Source organism: Heterocephalus glaber, unplaced genomic scaffold, assembly GCF_053883595.1.
Source record: "Heterocephalus glaber isolate CG9 unplaced genomic scaffold, H.glaber_assembly_v1.0 deba00001687, whole genome shotgun sequence".
Lineage (NCBI taxonomy): Eukaryota > Metazoa > Chordata > Mammalia > Rodentia > Bathyergidae > Heterocephalus > Heterocephalus glaber.
Genome location: NW_028258412.1, coordinates 5873104 through 5900948, shown reverse-complemented (window position 1 = coordinate 5900948; position 27845 = coordinate 5873104). Strand labels below are relative to the sequence as shown.

General features: G+C 46.3%; 2 protein-coding genes across 5 annotated transcripts in view; both read left to right on the top strand.

Moving 5' to 3' along the window:
* Positions 1 to 691: 691 nt before the first annotated feature.
* Positions 692 to 19244, top strand: Nipsnap1 (nipsnap homolog 1). The gene is made up of 10 exons (XM_004843407.3): positions 692 to 853; positions 6835 to 6962; positions 7179 to 7224; positions 7498 to 7592; positions 12944 to 13014; positions 13141 to 13281; positions 13590 to 13621; positions 13941 to 14035; positions 16050 to 16133; positions 18142 to 19244. Exons 1-10 carry the CDS (start codon positions 750 to 752, stop codon positions 18204 to 18206), a joined length of 861 nt encoding a protein of 286 aa, XP_004843464.1. The 5' UTR covers positions 692 to 749; the 3' UTR covers positions 18207 to 19244.
* A 764-nt stretch (positions 19245 to 20008) lies between these two features.
* The window catches only part of Thoc5 (THO complex subunit 5), a 33595-nt gene continuing 25758 nt past the window's right edge, over positions 20009 to 27845 (top strand). For 2 of the 4 annotated variants that reach the window (XM_021257175.2, XM_004843405.4), the window contains exons 1-5: positions 20010 to 20141; positions 22464 to 22567; positions 24939 to 25082; positions 26216 to 26329; positions 26447 to 26544. In XM_021257175.2, the coding sequence (XP_021112834.1) occupies positions 22472 to 22567; positions 24939 to 25082; positions 26216 to 26329; positions 26447 to 26544 (452 nt within the window). In that variant the 5' untranslated portion in view covers positions 20010 to 20141; positions 22464 to 22471. Of the gene's footprint in view, positions 20142 to 22463; positions 22568 to 24938; positions 25083 to 26215; positions 26330 to 26446; positions 26545 to 27845 lie in introns of all 4 variants that reach the window. The other 2 variants (XM_021257174.2, XM_087198507.1) reach the window with 2 other exon arrangements.

The following is a 27845-nucleotide window of genomic DNA, read 5'->3' as shown; positions in this document are numbered from 1 at the left end:
TTGCCTAGAGCTTTGCCTCTCTGTCTTAAATTGTTAGAGAGGCTGTTTCTTAGTGTGATAACCACTGCCGGCGGACATCCTGCCTCCACAAAACTCATGGGGTGGGGTATGTGGGTGCACCTCAGTGGTAAAGTGTTCTTGTGGGAGGGCCTAAGGTCAATCCCCACCACCAGAAAGCAAACAAAAGCGCACAAGTGTATGCACCCCTACCGCTTTTTGATGGTACTGGAGATTGAAAGCAGTGGCTTTTCATTAAACTACATCCTTAGCCGTTTTAAATTTTTTGAGATAGGGTTTCACTAAGTGGCTAAGTTGCTTAGGCTGGTTCACACTTGTGATCCTGCTGCCTCGGCTTCCCAGAGTGCTGGGATTACAGGAATATGCCACCTTGCCCGGCTGCCAGATATACCTGTACACAATTTCAGAGGGTTTACTGATCCTCCTGGGCTCATCCTCGAAATCCTGAGTATTATTATTCGATGCTCCCATTTTACCGAGGAGACCACTGAGGCTCAGAATGAAAAAATTCTTGCTTAATGTAACGGAGCGAATCAGCTGTAGAGCTGCTGGGGCTCAGATACCTGCATCCGACTTCTGCCAGGCATCTAGGAGTTATAGGAAGCGGGGTGCTACGCCCACCCGGCTGCACACAGAGGGAGGAGGGCGAGCCGCAGGGGCGGGGATCATACGGGCCCCGCCCCGAACTGGCAACGGGGGCGGGGACTTCTTCCAACCTGCGCCTCTCCAACATGGCTCCGCGGCTTTGCAGCATCTCTGTGGCGACACGGCGGCTACTGGGTAGCCCAGGACCCAGAGCGGGGGTCGCTGCCGCGCCGGCTGCGGCTGCTGCCCGGTGAGAGCCAGGGGTGGGGGTTGAGGGAAGGGTGGAGATGCCTCGACTTGGATCCCAGGGGCGGGGATCTAGGCCTGGGGAGGTTCTTGGGTAGAACAGAGGAGGTGAGAAAAGTACGGGCAGGGTCTTTGTGTTGGTGGGGACCTGCGTCTGGGCAGAGAATGAAAGGTGGCTTTAGTGGGAGGCACAGGTCCTGAGTCCTGGAGAGTGGGAGAGGGCAGAGGTAGTGGCCCATTCCTCAGGCCTTTGTCTGTGATTGTGCTTTAGCACTCACTGGGGATTCCTGGTCGGGCAGCTCTTCTCTCAGGAAGTTGGGGGAAGTTCACTGGGGACCCCCAAGGGCATGGCTGTATAGACCTCTTGCTTCTCCACCCTCAACTGTACAGGTGGGCCAGCAGAGGCCCAAGAGGAGATGGGGGTTGTCCAAGGTCGCTCTCCAGGCTGTGTGGTGGTAGCCCTGGATCTGGGACTCAGGTCTTCTGACGCACCATGCACTTTGCACCACATCTGGCTGCCTCCTAGGAGAGGGAGGTTGGCTGGGCCATGTGCTCAGTGCTGGCTGTTGTTTGCCTCTACTCTGGGCTGGGGCAGGTTTAGCCACCCCGACTGGCCCTGGGTGGCTCCTCCCTCTATCCAGTGCACTGTACTTCCCCTATCTCTGCCTTTATCACCCCGCACTTGGGACCTAGTGCTTACCTGCTTGTCCCACCAGATGATTATCTAATTTTTCTGTTTCCCCAGCTTCCCACCCCCACAGCGCTCAGGGCAATGTATGCTCAAAGAAGGTGTGCCAAAGAAGTGAGAGCGCCTGTCCTCCCACCTGTGGAAAGAAACCAGGGGTCCTTCCTGCCCAGCAGCCTGGGAGTGAAGCTGCAGAGTTCTGTTAGGCATTGCCTTGAGATGTTAAGCATCATTCAGTGGGGCTTTTGGACAGCTTGGGGAGAGGAGATGGGCTTGTGCCCCTCACCTGGACTGCCTGATATGAGGGAGAAGGCTGACATCATGAAATGAACCCGATGTTTGCCTGGCACTAGCAAATGTAACTCAGCCTGTTTTGGAGGGGTGACCTTGGTCATGTCATTTGATCTCTTCAAGACTCAGTTTCCTCATTTGTAAAATGAGGGTGACAAGATAGGTTGTACTGGGGCCAGGGATTTAGCTCAGTTGTACCACGCCTGCCTCACAAGTGCAAGGTCCTGAGTTCAATCTCTGGTACCAAAAAAAAAAAAACACAAGGAAGTGAGGGGCAGGGGAGGATTTAAGAGGCAGCAGTTACTTATTTGGTAACCCCAGTGAGGAACTAAACCTTTGAGCCTCAGTTTCCATCTCTGTAAAGTGGACATGGTGATCTATGCTTGGTACTTTTCACAGAATTGCTGTAAAGGCACTTAGATAAATATTTATCAAGTCCCTCAAAGACTGCTTTGGAGCCGGGGGTAGTGGTGCATGCCTGAAGTCCCAGCACTTTGGAGGCTGAGACAGGAGGATTGCCATGAGCAAGGCCACCCTGGGCTACATAGCAAGACCCTGTCTCAAAAAACAAAACAAACAAACAAAAAAAATTACTTTGCAAATTTTAAGCCCTGGTCCCACATTGCGTACCTGAGAACATCTCTTTCTGACCCTCAGGCTGTCCCCAAATGCTATCTATTCAGGAGACTGAGGCAAAAGGATCACAAGTTCAAGGCCGCCCCCAGGAAACATAGTGAGACTCCCTCTCAAAAAAAGTACTGCATGGGTTAGCTCTTAGCACATAATAAATGCTCAGTAAACAGTGATTTTTGTTACTGGTACATCAGTAATCTTTTTTTAGCTGAAGACATCTCTCTGGAACGATAAGCAGAAATGCAGCCCGTTTCTAAATTTAACTGATTCAAATGACAAGATATTTCAGAATGTGCATAGAGCCGAGGTTTCCAGCATATAAATCTAGAATGTTCTGGAGTTTCATGTGGGGAGGCTTTTTTTGGTGTTTGTTTGAGACAGGATCCCGCTATGTAGCCCAGGTTGACCTTGAACTCACAGGGATTCACCTGCCTCAGCGAGTGGTGGGATTTCAGGCATGCAACACCACTCCTGGCTGCATCAGATTGTTGATTGTTATTGGCAGTGCATGTATGTCATCTAGAGTAACTTTTCTTAGAGAGAGAAAAGTTCTCATGTGTTTCAAGTATTTATTGAGCAACTATCATGTCAGAAGTACTATTAGGGGCCAGGGATTTAGCTCAGAGGTTCCGCCACCTGCCTTGTAAATGCAAGGTCTCAAGTTCGATCCCCGGTACCCTCCCCAAAAAGTACTATGTTAGGCATCCTGGGGGGAATGGAAGGGGATTAGCTAGTGGCTCCTTGTGTGGCTGGGGAGTAAAACATATCTATATGAAATTAATAAAAGAATTGAGGGGAAAATATGAGATTTTTGTGGGAAAGGACTGGACTAGTCTATCTGGGGGAGTCTCTTTCACTCTTTGTGATACTGGGAATTGAACACAGGGAGTGATGAACTATATCCCTGGCCCTTTTTATTTAGAAATAGTCTTGCTAATTAGCCCAGGCTGGACTCGAACTTGTGATCCTTCTGCCTCAGCCTCTCAAGTAGCTGGGATTGCAGTTGTGTACCACCTCACCTCGCTGAGACATACCGCTCTTGGACAAAGCTAGGTCATGGTTTTCTAGGCCTGAGACGCAGCTTAGATACCACAATTTTTGGCATTTCTGGAATGATTTACTAAAATTACATGAAAAGATGCAATTGGGACTGCACTAGAGCAGTGATCCTCAAACTTGAGCAAGCATTAGAATCCCTGGTGGTCTTATGAAAACTCAAATGGTCAGGCCCAATTTTCAGCGTTTCTGTTGACTAGGTCTGAGATGGGGCCTGAAAGTTTCTAACAAGTTCCCAGGTTACTATGAAGCTGTTAGTCAGAGAACTATGGGAGTGGCAACTCCGGGCCTCTGTAGTCACCAAAATTAAAAGGAAGTTGACTCTGGAAAGCTCAGCAAAGTAGGTTAGAGCTGGAATCCCAAGTGGAGACATTTAGCTGTTGTTTTGTAGGCTTTGAGCAGAGCAATGGCATCATAAAATGGTGCATTTAAGATGGTCTTGATGGTGGATTGCAAGATCAAGCCCAACCTGGGCAGCTTAGTGAGATCCTGCCTCAAAATAAAATAAAAAGTGCTGGAGATATAGTTCAGTAAAATGCTTGCCTGCCATATGTTTGTTGTCTAGCACTGCAAAGAAAAAAGGTGCTTGACAGATAAAGAAGGAAAAGGTGAGAGCCAGGAGATGTGTTAGGAAGATAGGTAGAAATAGTGATGGTAGCTGCATTGCCACGTTAGGCCTTTTTTCTAAAAGGCCCATCCTGTGGCCCCAGTTTTACAGATGAGGAAATGAGGCCCAGAAAGATTAAGCTGAGCTGGGATTAGAGCTTGGGTTTGTCCAGAGCCTGGGCTCTTAAACATTAATATTGCTGTTGGGAATGGGAAAGTTCCCTGAGTCCACATTCTAGGCCAAGACCCATCTTCCGTTTATTATTTATTCACTTATTTATTTTAGTTTTTTGAGACAGGGCCTCACTATGTAGTTCAGGCTGGGCTTAAACTCTCTATGTAGTCCAGGCTGGCCTCGAACTCATGGCGATCCTCCTGCCTCAACCTCCTAAGTGCTGGGATTACAGGTGTGCACCACCACACCTGGCTTCCATCTTCTGTTTCTTACCTTCCAACTTTCATCATTTTCCTCTAACTGCCCCCCACCTTTATTTCCCAAACACAGATTGATCATGTACCATGTGCCCCTATTCCAGACACTGGGGACACAGAAGAATAGAGCAGGTCCCTGTGCTTATGGGGTTAATTCCGATAGGGAGACAGATAATAAACAAAACACTTAACAAGAAAAAAAAGTATTGTTTCTAGGATAGTGGTTTGTTTTGTTCTGAGTGCTGATTGAACCCAGGGCTCTGTCCATGCTAGGCAAGTACTCTACCACTGAGCTACAATTCAAGCCCTGGTATGGTATTTTAGAAGTCACTGTACATCAAAATAAGGAAGCAGGTGAGAGGGATTGGAGAAGTCAAGGGTAGGAGAACATTGCAAATTCACCAAGAAAATGAAAATTGAACTCTTGAAAATGTGCCTGAAATTGAGATCCACCCTGGAATCTTTGGACAAGTCCCTTGTTGGATTTTTACCTGTAGAAAAGATCCTTTGAGATGGGCTGCTCTACCCTGCTCACTTGACAGTTGGGGAAACTGAGGGCCATAAGTGGGGAGGATTAGAAAGTAGTGGAAAGAGCCGGGGATTTAGCTCAGTGGTTCTGGTGCCTGCCTCGAAAGCACAAGGTCCTGAGTTCCATCCCTGGTACCAAAAAAAAAGTAGTGGAAAGAGCCCAGAGCCCATCAAAGGTCATCAGATGTCTCCCCTTTACCCTCCTCAGCATTCCAGCCCCTAGCTCTTTCTGCAGGACTGGCCACTGGCTATTTATCTTAATCACTACTGATGTTAATAAATTACTGGGAGGCTTGCTCTGGAACAAAGGTCTTGGTCAACAAATGGTGAAGCCACTCTCCTCTCTGCCACTGTCCCTCTAGGGGAGGCAGCCCCTCTACATTCAGATCAAAAGTCAACCCTTTAGTGTCCCGCCACTAAGCTACACCCCTAAACCCTATAAAATGATTGTTTTAAATTTTATTTTTATTAGTACGTATTTGCAGTACATAATGATTACATTTATCGTGGGGAATTTGTATATGTACGTAACATATAAAGTGCTATTTAAAATTTCATCAGTCCCAGTGGTTGCTTCGCATTTTGGAAAAAAAAATAATGTTTTTATTTGCAAGCCATTTTTCTAGCCATAGAAAAGGCTTGTGAAGGGAGGGGGTATGCCTACACTGCTAGAAACCATCTCTCCAGCAGGAGGCCTGCTTTTCAGGCCAGGCTTCAACCTGTACCGAGGCTGTGGAATAAGATTGACAGCCTCAAAATAAGCTGTGGCCCTGCCGGGGCTTTGTATGTATGTGTGCAGGAGGCAGGGTACAATTCTGGTGTGGCAGGACCTGGTATCAGGTCCCCCTGCTTTGAACTACTCTCACAGGCAAAACACATGGTCATGTTCACTGACTCACTCATTCTTGCAGCATCTGACCTAGGCGGGAGGGCAAGTGTCGACTGCATGAATGAAAGAATGTATCTTCCTTGCAATGCCTTTACCCCCATCTGCCCCTTTTCTCTGCCACATCAGCCCTGCAGATGCAGACTGAGCTGTTCACCTCCTCACTGCCACACTGCCAGAGTCAGCTGAAGCTTGTTCACCTGGGTTCTACCAGAGACCCTGGCTGTAACTTTGTTCTGAGGTCCATTTCTTCCAGTGGACTGTGACCTCTTCAAGGACAAGGCTCATTTGTCTGGCTATCTTTGTCGTGTCTAGGAGAGAGGCCAAGCGCACTATGACCACTGGAAAGGATAGTGAGTGCAGCCTTCTTATCAGAGAGGGTAGAACTTAGCACAGAGTAAGAGATTGTGGGGTGTTCAGCAAAGAGCACATCTGGAGAGTGGGTTACATAGGTTGAGGAGACCAGAGAGGAGGTTGATGATAGGTTCAGTCATCAGGGGCTTTGGACATCAGGCAGGGTGGGTTTGGGGATTGCTTCTCTTGGTAAGAGGCTGTAGTTGTGTGGCCCAAGTGGAGGTCCCCTTGGAGGGGGGTGAGTGGAGGAGGGAGACTAGAAAGAGAGGTGGAAGATGAGATTGCCCCCTGGACTCGTGAGGCCCTGCAGGTGCAGATTAGGCAGCTGAAATCTCTGTAGAAGGGAGTAAGTCTGCCCAGCTGATGGCATTACACACTCTGGAGCCTCCTGGGATTCTATGGCCTTGTTTCCAGAAATGTAGGTCCCTAGCCTCGGGGAGCAGACATCTGAGCTATAGAATTGCTGGGGCTCCCCTTACGCCTACATATCCCCCTGAACTCTTCTGTCTTGCAGTTCCTATTCCAAGGACAGTGAAGGCAGCTGGTTTCGCTCCCTGTTTGTCCACAAAGTAGACCCCCGGAAGGATGCCCACTCTACCCTGCTGTCCAAGAAGGAGACCAGCAGCCTCTATAAGATCCAGTGTGAGTGACTGCTGGGCTGGCCAGTCCTATCCTCTCATGGCCTCTGGGGGCTTTGAGGCTCCAGCATGGAGATGAGAGAGTTGGGGTCATCTTGTGCTATCCTGGGAGTGGTGGCCCTAATGTGCTCCTGTACCCCCAGCTGTACACACACACACACACACCACACACCTATACATATAACCTGCTTCACCTCCTGCTCTCTGTCCTCTGTTACAGTTCACAATGTGAAGCCCGAGTGTCTGGATGCCTACAACAGTCTGACGTGAGCATCCTGTATCTGCTTGTCCCAGTCTCTGCTTGGGGCATGGGGGTTCCATCCTAGAAAATCTTCAGAATGTCCCCTGCCTCATTCTCCTTACCAAGATCTGGAGCATGTAGATTTCTGAGCCAAAGTCCTGAGGACATATTGTCCAGCCTGTGCATCTTAAAGATGGGGAGACTGAGACCCAGCCCTGGAGGCCTGAGTGGGAACCCTTATCTCGGAGGCCCTGGTGGCCAGTGTGAGCCCTACCCCCTCTCTGTGCCTCTCCCACAGGGAGGCTGTGCTGCCAAAGCTCCACCTGGATGAGGATTATCCCTGCTCGCTTGTGGGCAACTGGAACACGTGGTACGGGGAGCAGGACCAGGCAGGTGAGGCACCACCTTCCCAGCACCACTCCCACTGCCCAGCCAGTGCCTCTAGCACCTCTCACAGCTGGCTCCCCTCTATTTACTACACAGCAGCTCCTTGAGTGGAGGTTTCTTTCTAAGTGCACACCTTGTTGCCTCACATCCCTGCTCAAACACCTGTTATAACTCCACAGTACCCTTGGGTGGTCCATGAGGCCTGTGAGCCCTTCCCTGCTCAGCCTCCCTTCTCATCTTGCCATATTCTCCATGCCCTCTGTTCTGTCTCACCCAGGACTTCTGTCAGTTCATGCTCTATCCTCTACCTGAACATCCTTTCTTTCTTGCCTGCTTTATCTGGTTCACTTGTCTTTAATTTGGGCTTTTGGTGTAGGACTCCCTGGATCTTCTCCCCACTAGCTGGGTCAGGCACCCTCCCTGGCTCTACATGGCTCATGGTTGTCTTTACTATTGAATCTCCAGTATGCAGCACATATTTGGGAAACTGGTTCCATCCCATCCCAGCACACCCACTAAAGCTGATGTTAGCCCCTAGGACCTGCACACAAATTCAGTTGACTCTTGGCATCTCAGCCACTCAGATGTGCCTTGGCATTTAGTTCTGTGCGTTCCAAGGCAGTGGCCATCTTGGACAACTATAGAACATTTCCAGTGTAGGAGAAAGACCTTTCAGATATTGCTAGTTTAGACTGTGTGTATTGCACAACCTTGACAGACAGAGCTCTAAACTTTCCTTGAATACTCCCAGCAGTGGGGAGCTTACCACCTCACAAGCCGATCTATCTCATCCTTTCACAGCTTTGATAATTGTGTATGTAAAAAATCCTTGATCTAGGGCTGGGGATTTAGCTCAGTGTTCCATTGCCTGCCTCGCAAGCGCAAGGTCCCGAGTTCGATCCTTGGTACAAAAAAAAAAAGGCCGGGGATTTAGCTAAGTGGTTCTGCCCCTTGCCCCGCAAGCACAAGGACCAGAGTTCGATCCCCAGTACAAAAAAAAATCCTTGACCTAATCAGGTGTTGTGATACATACCTGTAGTCCCAGCACTTTGGGACGCTGAGGCAGGAGGATTACAAGTTCAGTCCAGCCTGGACAACTTAGTGACTTAGGGAGACCCATCTCAAAATAAAAAGTTAAAAGGCCATGGATTTAGCTCAGTGGTGATGTGCCTGCTTTGCAAGTGCGAGGTCCTGAGTTTGATCCCCGATACCAGAAAAAAAAAAAGTTAAAAAAGGGGATGTAGCTCAGTGCAAAGACCCTGAGTTCAATCTATAGTACTACAATAAATAAAAATGTAAAAATCTGTGACCTACAAAGAGATAGATTTCTTTAATCATTTATTCTGTTTCAGTAACAGACACTGACATACTGGTAAGGGAATAAGAGAAAGGCAAATGGCTTTCTGTTTCCGCCACTACAGTTTTTCCATTTTTGGCATGACTCGATCAGTTCCAGCTGTACCCTTTGCTCATTTTTTTTTTTTTTTTTGGTGAGACGGGGTCTCAATATGTAGTTCAGGCTGGCCTCGAACTCAAGGCGATTATCCTGCCTTAGTCTCCCAAGGGCTGGGATTACAGGCATGCACCACCATGCCTGGCCCCAGCTGTACACCTTTGGTTCTCTTAAGTGAAATGTGCTTGGAAGGATGGAATCTTGGTCTTTCTTTCTTTTCTTCTTCTCCTTCTTCTTCCTCTTCTTCTTCTTCTTTTTCTTCTTCTTCTTCCTCCTCTTCTTCTTCCTCCTCCTCCTCCTCCTCCCTCCCTCCCTCCTCCCTCCTCCCTCCTCCCTTCTTTCTTCTTCTTCTTCTTCTTTTTTTTTTTTATCCTGTGCTGGAGCTCTAACCCAGGGCCTCCTGCATGCTAGGCAAGTGCTTTATCACTGACCTGCATCTCCACCCTGGGACCTTGGCCTTTTAAAGCATGTCCTACATTTCGTGTATTTTGAAGTGTAAACCTCCCCATATAGAGTCAGCAGGCAAACAGACCCTTGTATCATACCCTAGGAGTAGGGACCGATAATCTTTAATAAACTTATAAGAAGCATTGATCAGGGGGTAGGGATTTAGCTCAGTGGTTCCACCACCTGCCTCGCAAGTACAAGGTCCTGAGTTCGATCCCTAGTACAAAAAAAAAAAGAACCATTGTTCCATCTTCCTTGGGGACCGTTGTAATTGTCAGCAATTTCTTTCTTGGCCTGTGATGCCACCCTTGTAACTTTTCTCTGTTGTTCCCCTTGTATTAGGTTAATCCCTTTTCCCCAGGTCATCATCCTGATTTTGGTAGATTTTCATCCACATGTTACTTTTGCTATTTCCCTTGAGAACAAGACCCTTAAATCATTGTCAAGAGCTAAATGCTTATGATCCCAACACTCTGGAGGCTGAGGCAGGGAAGTTGTAAATTTAAGCCCAGCTTGGGCTACATGGTGAGTTAAAGTAGCCTGGACTACTTAGGGAGACCCTGTCTTAAAACACCAAAAAACAGTATCAGGCCATTTTTCTAGATAGGAAAATCAAAGTACAGGTGGGGGGTTAGTTTGGGGATGGGAAAACAGATTCTGAGTTTTTTTGAGACAGGGACTTACTATGTATTCCAGGCTGCCCTTGAACTCACTATGTAACCGAGGCTGGCCTTAAACTCATGAAGATCCTCCTGCCTCAGCTTCCCAACTGCTGGGATTACAGGCATGTGCCACCATGCCCTCCCCTTCCTTCCTTTTTTTTTTATGTGATGGCATCTCATTCTTTTATTTTTGTAATTTTTCTTTTTTTGGGGGGGGTACCGGGGATCGAACTCGGGACCTTGCGCTTCCGAGGCAGGCGCCGGAACCACTGAGCTAAATCCCCAGTCCTGTAATTTTTATTAGTACATGTTCACAGTACATAATAATTATATTCATTGTAGGGAGTTGGCATATGTACATAGCACATCTTAATACTTTTTACATCCTCTTCCCCTCCTCTCCCTCCCCCCAGAGTCTGAGCTTTCAAACCACCGGTCAGCCACCTGCCTTCAACTCTAGCCTGCCTAATTGACCCTTTGGGGACCATTCTCCCTTGGTGGGCCAGCCCTGCTCCTGGGATGGCAACACCATTTCCTTTCTTCTCCACAGGTAACTATGTACCATTCTTGTCTTTTTCTTTTCTTCCTTCCTTTTTTCTTTTTTTTTTTTTTTTTTTGTGCTGGGAATTGAACCCAAGGCCTCCTCATGCTCTACCACTGAGCTGCATCCCCAGCCCATGGTTTCATTATTGGAAGCAGGTTAATTTCCTAGGGCTACCATAATAAAATGCCATAAACAGGGTAGCTGAAAACAACAGAAATTTATTCTCTCACAGTTCTGAAGGCCAGAGGTCTGAAATCAAGGTGTTGGAGGGTCCACATCCTCCAGAGCTTCTAGGGGAGGACCCTTCTTGCTTCCTCCAGTTTCCAGTAGTTGCCAGAAATCCTGGGCATTCCTTGGTGTGTAGACACGTCACTCTGGTCTCTGCCTTCTGACTCACATAGTGTTCGCCTGTGTCCAAAGCTTCCTCCTTTGATAAAGATACCAGACATTAGTTTTAGGATCCACCCAGTTATGATTTCAATTCAATGATCTCTACAAAGACCCTGTTTCCAAATAAGCTCACATTCTGAGGTTCTGGGTAGGCATGTATTTTGAGGGATATTATTCAACCCCGTACAGAGAATAGGAGAAAATAATTCTAATGGTACAAAGAGTTTTCAGTGTAAAGTAAGCTTCTCTCTCTCCTGAGGCCCCCAGGCCTTAGTTCTCTGCCCCAGCAATATCTACTGTCCCAGTCTTTTGGGCCTCCATCAAGAGTGGATAGATACATAGATCAGCATCTCTAGATTCCCCCTACCCCACTTCATAGCATTCTCTACTTGCTATTCTATGTTCTGTTCCTTGGTTTTCCTTTTCTTTTTTTTTTTTGGTACTGGGGATCAAACTCAGGTCCTCGCGCTTGTGCAGCAAGCCACGAAACCACTGAGCTAAATCCCCGGCCCTCCTTTTCTTTTCTTAAAACAGAATCTTTCTATGTTGCCCATGCTGCTCTTAAACTGTTGGGCTCAAGTGATCCTCCTGCTTCAGCCTTTTGAGAAACTGAGACTACCATGGTGTGCACTGCCATATACAGCTACAATTTCTCTTCGAGGTTGTCTTCCTCCTCCTCCCCCTCTTCCTCCTCCTCTTCCTCTTCTTCCTCTCCTCCTCTTCTTCCTCCTCTTTCTCTTCCTCCTCCTCCTTGCCCTCTTCTTCCTTCTTCTCCTCCTTCCTCTCCCTCCTCCTTCTCCTCTTCCCCCTTCTCCTTTTCCTTCTCCTCCTCATTCTTCTTGTTCTTCTTGTTCTTTCTTCTTCTTCTGGAGACAAGGTCTTGGTATGTATTCCAGGCTGGCCTTCAACTCACTATGCAGCCCAGGGTGCCCTCGAACTCAGGGCAATCTTCCTGCCTCAGCCTCCTGAGTACAAGGGTTACAGATGTATGTCACCATACATGTCTTTTTTGGCTTTTTTTTTTTTTTTCCAGTACTGGGGATTGAACCAAGAGTGCTCACACTAAGCTACACCGCTGTCCCTTTTTTTTGTTTATTTTATTATTATTTTTTGTACCGGGGATCAAACTCAGGACCTTGTGCTTTTGAGGCAGGCACGGCGCCACTAAGGTAAATCTGTGACCCTTTATTGTTTATTTTGAGATAGAATTTTAAGGTACTAAGTTTCCCAGGCTGTGCTCAGACTTGCTATTCTCTTGTCCCAGCCTCCCCAGTAGCAGGGTTTACAGGTGTGCACCACTCCATCCAACTGGTTACTATTTAATTTACTCCCTGGAATGTTTTATATCAACCCATCAGACCTCCTTTTGTCTATCCTAACCTTCATAGGCCTGGTGGTCATCCTTATGAGTGTTGCTGTTCCTAGGATACAGGGCACATCTGATCCTTTTTTTCTTTTTTTTTTTTTAGTATAGGGATGGAACCCAGGGTCTTGCACATGATAAGCACATGCTCTACCACTGAGCTACAGCCCAGCCACTTCTAATGCTCTTGCTGCTATTTAAGAAAGGTTGGGCAGGAGCATTATTCCTATCTTCTTCAGGATGACGACTTGAGTCCTAGAGGGGTTGGAGGCCACCTGGCAGAGCTGGAGCTCAAACCCAGGTCTCCTGGACTGTGTGAGGTCATTCGACCCACCCCACCGCCACCTTGCACCAAAGCCAAGGGAACTCAGACAGTCCTGATGCTACAAGGATCGAGGGAAGGGGACCCCACCACCACCATTCCCACACACACTTAGCCTTGGGATAAGCCAGGCAAGGCCCAACAGCCCCCTGACCTGCACCCCACCCCTCCAACAGTGCATCTGTGGCGCTTCTCAGGCGGCTACCCAGCCCTCATGGACTGCATGAACAAGCTCAAAAACAACAAGGTATGTCAGCAACCTCTTGGGACCCTTTCTGGCTGTTGGTTTCAGCCCAGCCGGGCTGCCCACGTGGTACATGGCTGGGGTGGAAGGCTCTTCCTGGCTGCTGTGCCCATACCACAATGCCCACAGGAGTACCTGGAATTCCGAAAGGAACGGAGCTGTATGCTGCTGTCCAGGAGAAACCAGTTGCTCCTGGAATTCAGCTTCTGGAATGAGCCACAGCCTAGAGCAGGCCCCAACATCTATGAGCTGAGGACATACAAACTCAAGGTGCCTCCCTCCCTCCACACCCCTTCCACCTCCCACCATCCCCATCCCTGCTTTGGTGCTGCTTTGGAGGTGCCTGAGGGCGGTGGGCCCTGTGTGTCCCAGTGCCTGGACTGGGCCCCTGGCCACCCTGGCACCATGGGCTCAGAGAAGTCTATGTTCCTGTGTGTACCTGGGTAGCAGTGTGAATCAGATCCTGTGGATGAGGCTCCTGGAGCTGGACAGACAGCATAGTTTCCATTTCTGCCCTCTTGTGATGCTAGGACTCCAAGGTGGGGCTCATTCCCCTCCTCCTTCTGGTTCTGTTTCAGCCAGGAACCATGATCGAGTGGGGCAACAACTGGTGAGTTGTGGCACTGGGGCTGGGGGTATGGGAAACCCCCAGTGGGCCACTTGTCCAGAGCTGTGTCACAAGAAACCTGCTCTGCCACTCATGTATCCAGAAAAGGATCCAATCCTGACACGTAGGTCTCCTAGAAGAAGTGAGGCTGCTTTTGGTAGAAAATCAGCCAGCGGCTTCACCTCCGTCATTGCCCAAGCATCTCTGAGAGCCACGGGCCCTACTTCAGGTCCTTCTTGTGAGATGTGGCCAAGGAATCAGCCTAGGGCTACCTTGGGAGTCCCTTTGCAATGGCCTCTTCCCCACACTCTGCCATCTCCAGGGCTCGGGCCATCAAGTACCGGCAGGAGAACCGGGAAGCTGTGGGCGGCTTCTTCTCACAGATAGGAGAGCTCTACGTTGTACATCATCTCTGGGGTAAGTCAGAGACTTTCCAGGAGGGCCGGGGATTTAGCTCAGTGGTTCTGGTGCCTGCCTTGCAAGCACAAGGTCCCGAGTTCGATCCCCGGTACCAAAACAAAACAAAAACAAAATAGATACTTTCCAGGAGCCTTCTGTTTGTTCCCTTTCCCCATTGCCACTTGTAAACAATGGGAATACATTAGTGCCTGCATGGAAATTACACTCTAGTAGAGGGAGATCTTACCTCAGACATAAACTAATAAAAAAATTAATTCAGATGTTTATAAATAATAATATCTAGGGCCAGGGATGTAGTTCAGCGGCGCTGCACCTGCCTGGCAAGTGCAAGGTCCTGAGTTCAATTCCCAGTACCCAAATAAAATAATAATAACAGTAACAATAACAATATCTGTGGAAGAGGGGACGGGGATTTAGCTCAGTGATTCTGCCGCCTGCCTTGTAAGCACAAGGTTCCAAGTTTGATCCCCAGTACCAAAAAAAATATCTGTGGAAGAAAAGGCAGGTAGAGGTGATAGAGAAAACATAGGAGGGCTTATCTTGGCTTGGGCAGACAAAAAAGGCCTAAGAGGTAATGTGTAAGTTTAGAGCTAAAAGGAGGAGCCAGCTGTGAAGTGCTAGGCAAAGGCACTGGAAGTGAGAAAGGCTGTTTTTTCATTTGTTTGTTTGTCTTTGTTTCTTTTGGTACCAGGATTGAACTCAAGACCTTGCACTTGTGAGGCAGGCTGGGTGCCACTGAGCTAAATCCCCGCCCCAAGGCTATTCTTTTTGTTTTCTGAGATAGGGTCTCACTGTGAAGTTCAGGCTGGCCTTGAACTACTATGTAACCAAAGGTGGCCTGGAACTTGTGGTGATCCTCCTGTCTCAGCTTCCAGAGTGCTTGCTGGGACTACAGACATGCACGCCCATACCCAGCTGCCTTTGAGGTGGTTTTTTTTTTTTTTTGGTACTGGGGATTGAACTCAGGACCTTACGCTTATGAGGCAGGCTCTGGAACCACTGAGCTAAATCCCTGGCCCGCCTTTGAGGTTTTGAGGGGTGGAAAGAAAGCCAGTGTGGAATAAGTCAAGGAGAGTGGGAGGAGATGGGATAGGAGAAAGGGCCAGACACTATATAAACTGAGCCTGACAGGCTATGGGGATGAGTTGGGATTTATCATAAATGCAATGGGAGGCTGCTACAATGTTCTTATATGACTCCTCTGGCTGCTGTGTGCTTTACTGAGAGTGCCTGGTAGAGGAGCAAGGATCTGGAGATGCTTAACACTTATTCATACAGGGAAGGATGGGGCCAGGCCTCAGGAAGTGGCAGTGGGATGCAGAGGCGCCCACAGAGTTACAATGTTGAGGCTGACCAGTGGGACTTGAGGATGAATTGTAGGGGGCAGCGGGGGGTGGGGGGACAAAAGAGAAGATTCCAGAACTGCTCCCAGGCTCCTCTCTGACCAGCAGAGTGTTTTTTACCAAGACTGAGAGATCTAGGGGAGGAGCATGACAGAGGGGTCAGGAGTTTAATTTTGGCTCTTTGAAATGTTAGATTTAAGATGCTGGCACATTCAAATAGAGATGTCACATGGGCACTACACATATACTTAAGAGTCAGCAGGAGAGTTTGGGGCTGGAAATACAAAGTGAGGAGTTGTGAACATGTGTACTCTGAAGGCCATTCCCCACCATGAGAGCTTTGTGCTGTTCCCTCCACTTGGATTGTTTTCCTCCAACAATTCATAGCTGGGTCATTCTCCTCATCTGAGTTTATATTTCAGAGAGGCTTTGGTTTCTTTGTCACCATGTTTCTCTATCATGCCTCTCTGTTTCTTCTCTATAAGTATTATTTGTAATTATCTGAAGTTAATCTTTTCACTGATTGGATGAGATTGACAAAGCAATGTTTGCTGATAGCCTGAAGTAGGAAGAGATAGTAGGTCAGGGCTTGGGGCAGTGGGGGCCCTGTGTTGGGGAAGGGGTCAGATCCTCTATGTCTGAGGAATGAGTCTCTGCCTTTCCCACAGCCTACAGAGACCTGCAGTCTCGGGAGGAGACTCGAAATGCTGCCTGGAGGAAGAGGGGCTGGGATGAAAATGTCTACTATACAGGTGAGCACCTCCTCTCTTGGTCAGTGCGGCCTTTGGAGGTCATCTGCTGGGAGCCCTGTCTGAGGAGGTGGGAATCTCCTCAAGGAGATCTAGCCTTACTTGATTACCTGCAGTAATGGGAAGCTCACTATTTTGGGGGGGGTACTGGAGATTGAACTCACAGCCTTTGCACTGGGTTATATCCTTAGCTCCTTTAAAAAATTTTAAAAATTATAGCCAGGTGTGGTGATGCATGCCTATAATCCCAGTACTCAGGAGACTGGAGCAAGAGGATAGCCACAAGTTTGAGGCCAGCCTGGGCTACACAGACAGTTCAAAACTAGCCTGAACAACATAACAAAAGCCTGTCTCAAAAAAGAAAATTAAAAAATTTTGAGACACGGTCTTGCTAAGTTGCCCAGGTTGGGCTTGAACTTGCAGTCCTCCTAGAGTGCTGGGATTACAGGTGTGTGCCTTGGGGCCCAGCAGGGAACTCACTTTAAGATAGTGAAGTACTGGTTTTCTGTTCTGATGGCATACTCCACATGGTACAGACAGTCCTAACTGAGTGCTCTAGGGGACCATAATACAGTCAGGTGACCCCTGCCTGGGAGCCGCAGAGTAGCTGAATGCCTCCCACCACTTTGGGGACAGCTTTGCACTGTGCTGAGGCTACTTCTTCCTCAATAAACTGATGGTCTTGATACTGACTCCCTCACAAGGTGGCCAGGAGAACTTATGAACTAATTTATGACAAGTGCTTTGGCCTCACTGTGGCACAGAAGCATGCTGCAATTTTTTTGTTTTTGAGCAGGTTTTTTGCCACTTTGCTAGAAGCTGGAGTCAGTAGGTGTTAATGGAGTCCTCACTGTGTTGGGGGGGGCACATCTATAAATAAAAGCCTGTCCTTGCCCTTGAGGACCTTTCCCTCCAGCTGTGACACTTCCAGTGGGTGTGAGGGAGATCATGTCTACTGAAGGAGGTGTACAAGCCTTGCTGTTCAGTGTGCTCCCAACGGACAGTAGCCACATCCCCAGGGCACTCGTTAGAAATGCCCATCAGCTCCCCCAGCAAGCTACTAAACCAGAATCTGCACTTTAGCAGGAACTGTGGGTTATCTGTATGCACATTAAAGTGTGAAAAGCTGTGAGCAGTAGGAGAAGCTTAACTTTCTGGGTGACTGAGCTGACCCTCTCTGGGCTGCAACCTCCCCATTGTAAAGTGAGGCATTTGGACTAATTCATTGTTTTTCAAACCTCAATCACTTGAGGACCCCCATACAACTTTTCCCTCAATGCTAGGATACTAGGTACTATGATTACAGTTCTTCCTTCCTTCTCTTTCTTCTCTTCTTTCCCTCCTGCACATGCTCTGTCTCTCCTTTCTTTTTCTCATTCTCTTTCTCCACCCTCCCTCCAGTGCTGAGGATTGAACACTCAGGACCTTGCCCGTGCTAATGATCACATACTCTACTGCTACTGAGCCATATCCTCAGCCTTACAGTTATTTTCTTTATATCACCATACTTTGTCCATAGTGGTATCTGAGAAAGAATATTTTTACTATGCCATTATTTTGTTTTGTTTTGTTTGGGGTTTTTTTTGGTACCGGGGATTGAACTCCGGTCCTGCTTGCGCAGCAGGTGGCGAAACCACTGAGCTAAATCCCTGGCCCTGTTTTGTTTTTTTGTAGTGCTGGGGATGGAACCCAGGGCCTCACATGCTAGGCAAGCACTTTTGCACTGAGCTACATCCCCAGCCCTGTACCAGTTATTTTTTCCACATACACAGGAAAAGATGCAATATTTTTTTAAAGAATGTTCATGTCATCACCACCAAAGTCCTGTCTTAGTAATTTGGGCAACCTACTACTATCCATGGGCCCTTCTAGGAGGGCATAAAGCTTTCTTGTCTTAGTATCTGATGCCTCTTTTTAGAAGCCTGTGTGTGTGTGCACGCACGCGCGCACTTGTGTACACACATACTCCTTGCCTCCGCCCCTTGTGTGACATCTGTCCCTCTCTCCACAGTCCCCTTGGTGCGACACATGGAGTCTCGGATCATGATCCCCTTGAAGATTTCGCCTCTTCAGTGATGCTGCTGTTACCTCCACCTCTTTCCCCTTCTCTCTCAGGGCAGCCTGGGGCAGATGAACTTCTGGTCCTGCTGTATTGGTTTTCTCTGGGCTCTGAGAGGACTCCAACAGGTAGAGAGAGTTCAGCTCAAAGATGACAAGATTTTGAGGAGTTACAGTTCTGTCCAGAACTTCCTACCTTCCCTGTCCACCTCCTTCCCTCTGCTGGAAGTAGTTTCTAAGTTCTCTGAATGAAGAATAGAAACCTTTTAGGTCTTGTCACATTTCGCCCATAAGATTACTCATCTCAAGGCCTCCTGTCCCCAGATATCACCATGGAAATCCTTGGTTTAGCTCAGTTGCACAGAAGGTAGGATAAGTGTGGTTAGAGGTGGGGTGGGAAAGGAGGAAGTCAGACCAGGCATGGCCCTCAAGAATTCCCTGGTCTCCACTGGGTCACCCACTCGCTGGACAAGTAAGTCTGAGCCAGGTTCCTCTTGCTGAGAAAAAGCTTGGAACTCCCATGAACCCTCAGCTGTCAAAGAGATCCAGAATTCTACCCAGTGAAGCTAAAGAAAAGGATTGGAATAGGGAGAATTTGGGAGCAGGAAACACATGGAACAGAAACCCAGAAGCTAGCACACAGAATTCAGAACTTGAGTTTGAACTGCAGAATTTGGAATACAGAATTGGGGAATAGAACAGAAGTGACAGAAGACCCCTTGGGTGGTCTAGATACTAGACAAATGAAGAGAGGCTGATTTCCCCTTACATAATGAGTTTGAAACTAGAATATGTAGTTCTGGCCTTTCTCCTGCCAGGTCCCTTCTTCCTGCAGGCAACACTACAGGCCAAGGCCAGTATTTCCATCACCTGCATTTCTTCTTCTCCACCTGACATTCTGTTATCCTAACCCTCATTTTCCAGAGCCATGAGATCTGGGGACCTCCTCAGTGAACCCTGGTCCCAATACCTCATGAACCCCTGGGTAGCTTGATTTTGCCTCCCTACCAGGAAAACGTGGAGTTGCTTATGGAACCAATTAAATATTTACTATAAGTTGCGGCGTCATTTCTTATCTGCAAGGAACTTCAGCAGGTACCCAAGGGAGGGAAAAGCAGAGCTGACCAGCTACCCAGTTCTGCCTAGCTGTTCTGCCCCCCCAGAGGGTACTGTGTTCCTGCGCTATTCTCAGGGAGAGAATTTCCATTGTCACACCAGAGCAGAAAGACCTATTTTCATAACAAAGGGTTCAGGATGGGAGTATTTATAGCTCCAGGCAAGTGGGATTTTACACCAAAAATCCTTGGCCCTGTCTTACAGTTCATGCCAGGGATACGAAACGCTGAAGCTTTCAAATACAATACTGCATTCAAAGCTGGTCATGGTCGCGTTTGTCTGCAGTCCCAGCATTCTGGAAGGCTGAGGCAGAAGGGCTGCAAGTTCCAGGCCGGCCTGGGCAACTTGGCAATTTAGAACCTGCTTTGCAAGCGCAAGGACCCGAGTTCGATCCCCGGTACGACCTCCCCCCCCCCAAAAAAAGGCCTGAGGATGTAGCTCAAGTGTGAAAGCCCTAGGTTCAATCTACAATACAATAGCTACAATCTTAAAACACACCACAAACTCATTTATTCAGCAAATCAGCAAAGTGCCCACTAACTTCTGAGCTCAGCTTTACACACTAGGAAAAGTGAGTCCTTGGCCTCAAACCTCGTTTGCCGATATTTAGGGCACCAATAAAGGCGCTTCCCAGTCCGAACCCGCTGCTTCCCTGTTTCCCACATTACCCTGCGGTTCTCGCGGGATAAAGCGCTCTCCGCCTCACTACAGACAGCCGAGCCTCACTTCCGGCCGGCCGCTCTTTCCTTCTGTTTCTCTGTGGTACGTGCTTCGCGGTCGCCCCGCTGCCGGAAGTAGTTCGCTGGGTCGGATTAGTTCGAGGAGCGGTGAGGTGAGGTGAGGAGGGAATTAGGGTGGTGGGGCGGGGAGGTGAGGTGGACTGGGCTGGGAAGTCTTGGACAGCCGGAAGGAAAGGTTCTATTTGCAATTTCCAGGGTACCTGTTCGGGGGCCTAGCGGTGTTTTCTCATCTGGAAAGCATTCGTTACAGTATCTTATGGTTCCACCTTGTAATCTTCTGATGATATGATGATGATAGTGTGGTAACAGATCTTTTTTTTTTTTTTTTTTTTTTTTTTTTTTTGGTGGTACTGAGGATCGAACCTAGGAGCACTTTATCACGGAGCTATATCCGCAGCCCTTTTTGGTTTTTATTTTGAGACAGGGTTTTGCTAAATTGCCTAGGCTATCTTGGAACTTGCCATCCTCCTGAATCAGCCTCCCTAGTAGCAGGAATTACTGGCGTGTGCCACCACAACCAGCACAGTTTACGTTTATTGTACATTTTTGCGTGCCAGGCACACTATGTTGTCAAAGTTGGGAGTTCCAACACTTAAGGCTTTCGAGTCCTGCCTTTGTGGATTTTGCTTAATCAGTTTACTATTAACTTCCCAGTACTTCTCAGTAACCCTACTAAGGGTTTTTAATCCAGTCGCTATTTTTAAAAATTAATTTTATTGGTACATTTTAGGTATACAATATAATGACATTCATCATTGGAAATTTGCACCTTTACATAACCTTTCTTGGTTCCAGTCCCTATTTTTTGGAGGAGGGTGCTGGAGATTGAACCCAGGACTCATGCTCTACCACTGAGCTACACTCCCGGCCCAGTCAATTTATTTAATAAACAAATTTTCTTTGAGAAAACTTCAATATACTTAATGTAATGAAAAATCATTGTTAACAAATTTAGTCCAGGTTTCATTGTCTCTAAATCTCTGAAGCAAAGTCCTTTTATTAAAAAAGAATCTTGCCATGCTTAGATGTTAAAGGCAAGCCAGGGAACTGAGATGTTATTGAAGTGATTGGAAGCTTCAAAAAAGAATCGAAAAGAGAGTGACTTTTTCCTTAGGTGTCCAGCATTATGTAAGATCACCCATGTACCATCTAAAGCCCCATCCCAGTTCATGTTCATCACCTTCCCCAGTGAAGTGTCACCTGTATTAATGCCTCTGACAACCCCTGAAATAGGGACTCACTTGATTTGTGAGGAAGCAGACCCAGAGAAAAGGGAAGTGACTTGTCCCAGAACTCAGAGCCATAAAACAGCAGAGTGAAGATTCCAACTCCAGGCTCTCTGACTCCACCACAATCCACTGTTGGCTCTCTCAGTGTTGGTGACAGGTTAATTAGGTAAGGGACACAGTGCTGCCCACTTCAGGGTGTTGTGATGACCATGAGAGGTGGCAAGGGAGTTGACCAGGGAATTTGGACTTTTCAATGCATTGTAAAGAGCCAGTAAAGATTTTAAAACAGAAAAGGGATTAATTAGTTGGATCTCCTTTTACAAAAGAGAATTTAGACAGCATTGCTCTGTAGGACTGTTATTTGTAGTCTAGGAGAGGAATGTGGAGGCCGGGCCTACAGTCTTGAGTTGGGAGAACATGGCACCTGTGGTTGCTAGGTGAATACCAGAATGCAGGATGCTTTTGTGGAGAGTGTGTGCAGAATGTGAGTTGGGATGGGAAAGGAGAGGTTAAAGATGACTGAGTTAGGGCTGGGGATTTAGCTCTGGCGCCATGCCTGCCTCACAAGCCCAAGGTCCTGAGTTTGATCCTCAGTACTGGAAAAAAAAAAATGATTCTAAGTTCAGTGGGTAGTTGGTGAAGCCTGTTTTAAAAAAGAGGAGGTACGGGCCAGGGATTTAGCCCAGGGGTTCCTTCACCTGCCTCACAAGCGCAAGGACCTGAGTTCGATCCCCAGTACCAAAAATAAAAAAATAAAAAATAAAAAAGAGGAGGTAGGGCCGGGGATTTAGCTCAGTGGTTTCACCGCCTGCTGTGCAAGCGCAAGGACACGAGTTTGATCCCTAGTACAAAAATAAATAAATAAATAATAAAAAAGAGGTAAAGGGCTGGTGATGAAGCTTAGGGGTAGAGCACTTGCCTAGCCTTTACAAGGCCCAGGGTTCATTCCTTAGCATTGGAGAGAAAAAAAGAGGTGGCGCAGGACAAATTCATTTTGGACAGAATAAAAGATGATTCTCGATTTTACAGAGGCTTAAACTAGGGCTTTGTAGGGTTAAGTAACTTTCTTGAGTTACTAAGATTAAAAAAAAAGAAAAAAAAGAAATCCTTACTTCTGACCCTAGAAAATCTCAAAGCTTTCTCCTCTTAACAGCTTTCTCCTCTTTCTGTTGTTTCTTCCCTACCTCAAGGAACGACCATGTCATCAGAATCAAGCAAAAAACGGAAGCCCAAAGTGATCCGAAGTGATGGGGCTCCAGCTGAAGGAAAGCGGAATCGATCTGACATGGAACAGGTGAGTCAGCCACAACTCCCATGCTGCTGAGAGATTGCAGCTCACAGATACCTGCCAGTGGGTTTGCAGCAGCTCAGAGTTGCATCTAACAGAGAATCTCCCAATGGCCTCCATTTGACCCACAAACTAGAATTTCTATGATTCCATACAACCTAAGTGTCTATATCAGGTTTAACTACAGTATCCCAAGAACCAACAACCCTGCATTATACATGATTAGGACCTGCATAGAGAATGTGTTTGTTGTGCTGTGTCTCCATTTTTCCTGATACACACAAGGCAGAGGTTGTGTCTGCAGCACAGCACTGAAGCTTCAGAGATTTTGCATCCTGGGGCCTGCAGCTAAGAGGGTACCTAACCATGTGCCCATATGACTTCTGCTTTGGTCAGAGAGCTCTCATGGTCAGCAAGTTCTTCTCTTGTCTATTTCTCAGACCTTGAGTATGTCAAGCTAACTCATGACTTAGCTGTTTTGATTGATTGGCTAGTTGTATTTTTATTATTGTTCTTTTGGGTTTTCTTGTTTTCTGGTTCTGGGGATTGAACCCAGGGGTGCTGCATCCCCAGCCCTACCTACTTATTTACCTATTTGTACTGTTTTATTATTTTTTTTTTTTTGGTTTTTTGAGACAGGGTATTGCTATGTAGCCTAGCCTGGCCTTAAACTCATGGTGATCCTCCTACCTCAGCCTCCCAAGTGCTGGGATTACAGGTGTGTGCCACTATGCCCAGCTTATTTATACTTATTTCTGCAGTCCTAGGGATTCAATCCAGGGCATTGTGCATGCTAGGCAAGCACTCTACTGCTGAACCACATCCCTAGCCCTTTATTTTTTATTTTGAAACAGGGTCTGAGTTGCCCAGTCTGGCCTCCAACTTGTGATCCTCCTGCCTCAGCTTCCTAAGTAGCTGGGATTATTGGTATGCATCATCATGCCCTGCTTGTTCGGTTTCTTAAAAGTAGAATAGGGGTTCAATCCCCAGAACCAAAAAAAGTAGAATAGGGAAACATACCAACTTTAATTTGAATTAAAGAACAATAGGCTAGGTACACTGGTAGTAGTAGAGTGCAGGTTTAGCATGTAAGAGGGCCTGGCTTCAATGCCCAGCTTCAAAAATAAAACAAAACAAAACAAGACTCTTAGCACTTTTTTGGGGGTACAGGGATCGAACTCAGGACCTTGCGCTTGTGAGGTAGGAGGGTGCCACTGAGCTAAATCCCAGGCCCCAGCACTTGTATTTTTAACTTGTGGACAAAGAAAGACTTATAAACAAATGCAAAATATGTAAAAACTTCCCTTGCAAGGGAGATCAGGGGAATGGGGAAAAAATAAGAACCAAGATATATTATGTAAAGGTACAAATTTCCAATGATGAATGTTATTGTATTGTATACCTAGAATGTATCAATCATTGTTCATTATCAGTTTTTTTTTTTTGGTACTGGGAATCAAACTCAGGACCTTGTGCTTGTGAGTTAGGCGCGGGTACAACTGAGCTAAATCCCCAGCCCATCAGTTTTTTGGGTTTTTTTTTTGATACCGGGGATTGAACTCGGGTCCTTGCTCTTTCGAGGCATAACCACTGAGCTAAATCCCCAGCCCTCATCAGTTTTGATACACATAAGAAATATTATGTAAAGAAGAAAAAAAGGAAAAGAGAAAAAAAAAACAATTTCCTTACATTTAGGAAATTAAGATTAATGAAGAGCCTTACCTTTTTTGAGCATTGATTATGGCACTCTTAAATCCTGTGTTTTATTTACTGCAAAAGCTGGGAGACCAATTAAGTTATTTTAATTTCTACTAAAGTTAGAGATAACCATCTAAACATCCATGAGTAGGAATTTGGTTAAGTAAGTTCTGTCTTATCTCTACCGAGGGCTGTCATTACAGTCATTTTAATAGAGATCTATATTTATTTGAATGAAAAGTTGTACTGAACAGTATAGATAATATAATCCCACGTTGCTTAAAAGTAAAATGCATATTCATCCACAATAGCCACAATAGAGTTGTGGAATTATAGGCAATTTTTAATTTACTTTTTGCTATTTTTGTGTTCTGAATTTTTTTTTTTTTTCAGTACTGGGGATTGAACTCAGGACCTTGTGCTTGCAGGGCAGTTGTGGCTCCACTGAGATAAATCCCCAGCCCTGTTCTGAATCTTTGATATCAAGGATGCATTATTTTGTAATCAGATAGAAAACAAGAGGTTTCTATTTTGGAAATAAGCGAAACAGTTGATTTGAGGACCAGTTCCTTTAGGCGTTTGATTTGTTCTAATATAATGAGAAGTCTCAGCCAGAAGTCACTGGCCCCAAAAGGGAGACTTCACCCCTTATCCAGGACCTCTTGCCTTGCCTCCACAGGAGGGTAAATACTACAGTGAGGAGGCTGAGGTGGACCTGCGGGATCCTGGTAGAGACTATGAGCTGTACAAGTATACATGCCAGGAGCTACAGAGGCTAATGGCTGAGATCCAGGACCTGAAGAGCAGAGGTGGCAAGGATGTGGTAAGGAGTGAGGCCGGGCAATTATGAACCTGGTGGGTCTGCACAGACAGGGCTTCTTTTATACCTGCCAGGGCCCTTCCTGATCTTGTCCTAGCCATGATCATGTGGTTGGAGCCTGGAGGCTCCGGAGTCCTACTAGAAGTCCTATTGGAACTTGTTATCACCAACCAATCACCGATTACAGTAATTCTGAAAATACGGGTTATTAACTTTTTCTGTAACTGTAATTTGATCATTCTTTGAGTTAATAAATAAGTGCCAGGGATTTCTCTAGGTTTTGAGGCATAACATAAATTCCCTTGGTGGTAGAAATGTGTGTTACATGGAAGTAAGTCATGGAGACCAAAGGCGAAATTATCATTAATATTAAAGGGATAAGGCAGGCTTTAGGGACAGAAAAACTAAGCAGTGTACTCTATCTAAAAATTAGAGCATTTAAAAAAAATGTTGTATTTTTCTCCAGTAATCTTTTTTGTGCTTATGCTAGCCAATATCATTAAGATTATTACAGTGTATCTTTTTTTTTTGGTACTGGGGATCAAACTTAGGACCTTGTGATTGCAAGTCAGGCAGTGGAACCACTGAGCTATATCCCTGGCCTACAGTGTATCTTTTATTGTAGCCAAACTTTGTAATTTTTTTGTCATTTAAATTATTTTTTAATGCTATGTATTTGTTTGGGTTTTTTTGTGTGTGTTTGTTTGAGACAGGGTCTCGCTATGTAGTTCAGGCTGGCCTTGAACTCACTGTGTACCCAGGCTAGCCTCGAACTCACAGTGATCTTCCTGCTTCAGCCTCTTGAGTCCTGAGGCACCACCAGGCCCAGTTTGTAATTATAAAGAGCAAATTTTATGGCTTGATGTTGCTGTTATGAGGGTCTCTATGCAGGATCTGTAGGGACAGATACTGTGTGTCGTCTGCACTTGCTCCATTTTCTATCACTGCAGCCTAAGTAGATTTGTTTTTTTTGCCTGGGAAGCTTAAGCACTTCCTTTATCATCCATCCATCCTATTTGTCTCATGACTTTTCCCACAGCTCAGAGCTTCTTTGAGGGTGGGTCAGCAGCAAGGGACTGAAGGAAGCTGAACCAGCACCTGTTGTGAGTCAACTTTTCCATGTTCTTTGCCTGCAGGCAATTGAAATTGAAGAAAGGAGGATCCAGAGTTGTGTGCATTTCATGACTCTAAAGAAGCTTAACCGATTAGCCCACATCAGGTTGAAGAAAGGAAGAGATCAGACCCATGAGGTATGAGAAGAGGGGTTTAACTAACCCCTGTGTCCTCTTTGCCCATTCCCTGATTTTGCTGATGCTCTGCCCCTTTCTGACTTGTCCCTTGCTTACTTGACCTTGTCTTTCTTTCAGGCTAAGCAAAAAGTTGATGCCTATCACCTGCAGCTACAGAACTTGCTGTATGAGGTGATGCACCTGCAGAAGGAGATTACCAAATGTCTGGAGTTTAAGTGAGTTTGGGAGGACAGGGCTTTGGTACACTGGTCTGTGGCAACTGCTTTTTCCTACATGTTTCAGTGAGAGTCAGTCTCTAAAAAATTAGTGAGCTTGGAGGACTGCAGAATCTGGGAGAAGGGTGAATAGATCACTTTGAGTGGGAAAGTCACAAACAGTAATTTTTGGCTGCACAAAGAGCCAGAAGCTTCTCTGACCCTTTTGAGTTTTGAGCTCTGCATTTGGTTAAGAAGCAATTTTCTGTCCCCAGCAGGGACCTTTACATTATAATTTGATTCCTAGGCATATTGTACAACAGGAGCTCACTTCCAATCACATCCTTTCTATCTTTTGGTTTAGTTTTTCTCTGTAAAATCCTAGTAGTTCATTTTTGTAAATGGATCTTATTCATTGGAACTGGAACTTCTTGTTCCTTAGCTTCCTTTGGATGAACAGTCTATAGTTCATTAGTATTCTTAAAAGGTGAGGCTTCTTGAAAACACCAACTTTAGAGATGAGAGATGGAAGAGTAAACTAGAAGAGAAGAGCAGGAATTCTTGCCTGGTCAGACCTGTTTGTGAAAACTGAAAGAAGAGAGGCTTTGATTGTAACAAACTTGACCGAACAGAGTTATGTTAGACATCAGGTCCAAGATATTTTTAGTAATTATGTTGCTGATTTTTGAGAGGCATCTTTATCTGCTCCACAAATTTGTCACATATTATTAATTATTTTGGGGGGATTTTTTTGGTACTGGGGATCGAACTCGGGTCCTTCCGCTTGTGGGGCAGGTGGCAGAACCACTGAGCTAAATCCCCAGCCCTATTTTTTTGTTTTTTGAGATGGGGTCTCGCTGTGTAATCCAGGCTGGCCCCAAACTCACGGCAGTCCTCCTGCCTCAGCCTTTCAAGTGCTGGGATTATAGATGTGCACCACCACGCCCGCCTCTGTCACGTATAAATTTTTACTCTTGATCTTAGCCAAAGGCCAAGAAGTGATGTCATCTATAAATATATAAATACTAGTAAAGGTGAAATTTGCATCATGTTTATACCTGAATTAATAATATTAAAATACTGTATCGTCAGTTTCTTGGTTTTAACAACATAGTATGTTTAGATGTTATCATTGGGGAACCCGGGTAAAAAGTACATGGAGGAAATAAACACTCGGTACTATTTTTAAAAATTTATTATTAATCTTTTTTTTGTTTGTTTTGGTGCTGGGAATCAAACTCGGGACCTTGTGCTTGTGAGGCAGGCACAGTGCCACTGAGCTAAATCCCTGGCTTATCAATCTTTTGTTGTATAATATTTGT

Excerpts from the sequence above, each read along its gene's own strand:
- Nipsnap1 (XM_004843407.3), top strand. The coding sequence starts at position 750 with ATGGCTCCGCGGCTTTGCAGCATCTCTGTGGCGACACGGCGGCTACTG. Across the intron at positions 6,963-7,178 it reads CAGCCTCTATAAGATCCAGT|TTCACAATGTGAAGCCCGAG; the intron begins GTGAGTGACTGC and ends CCTCTGTTACAG. Across the intron at positions 16,134-18,141 it reads TGAAAATGTCTACTATACAG|TCCCCTTGGTGCGACACATG; the intron begins GTGAGCACCTCC and ends CTCTCTCCACAG.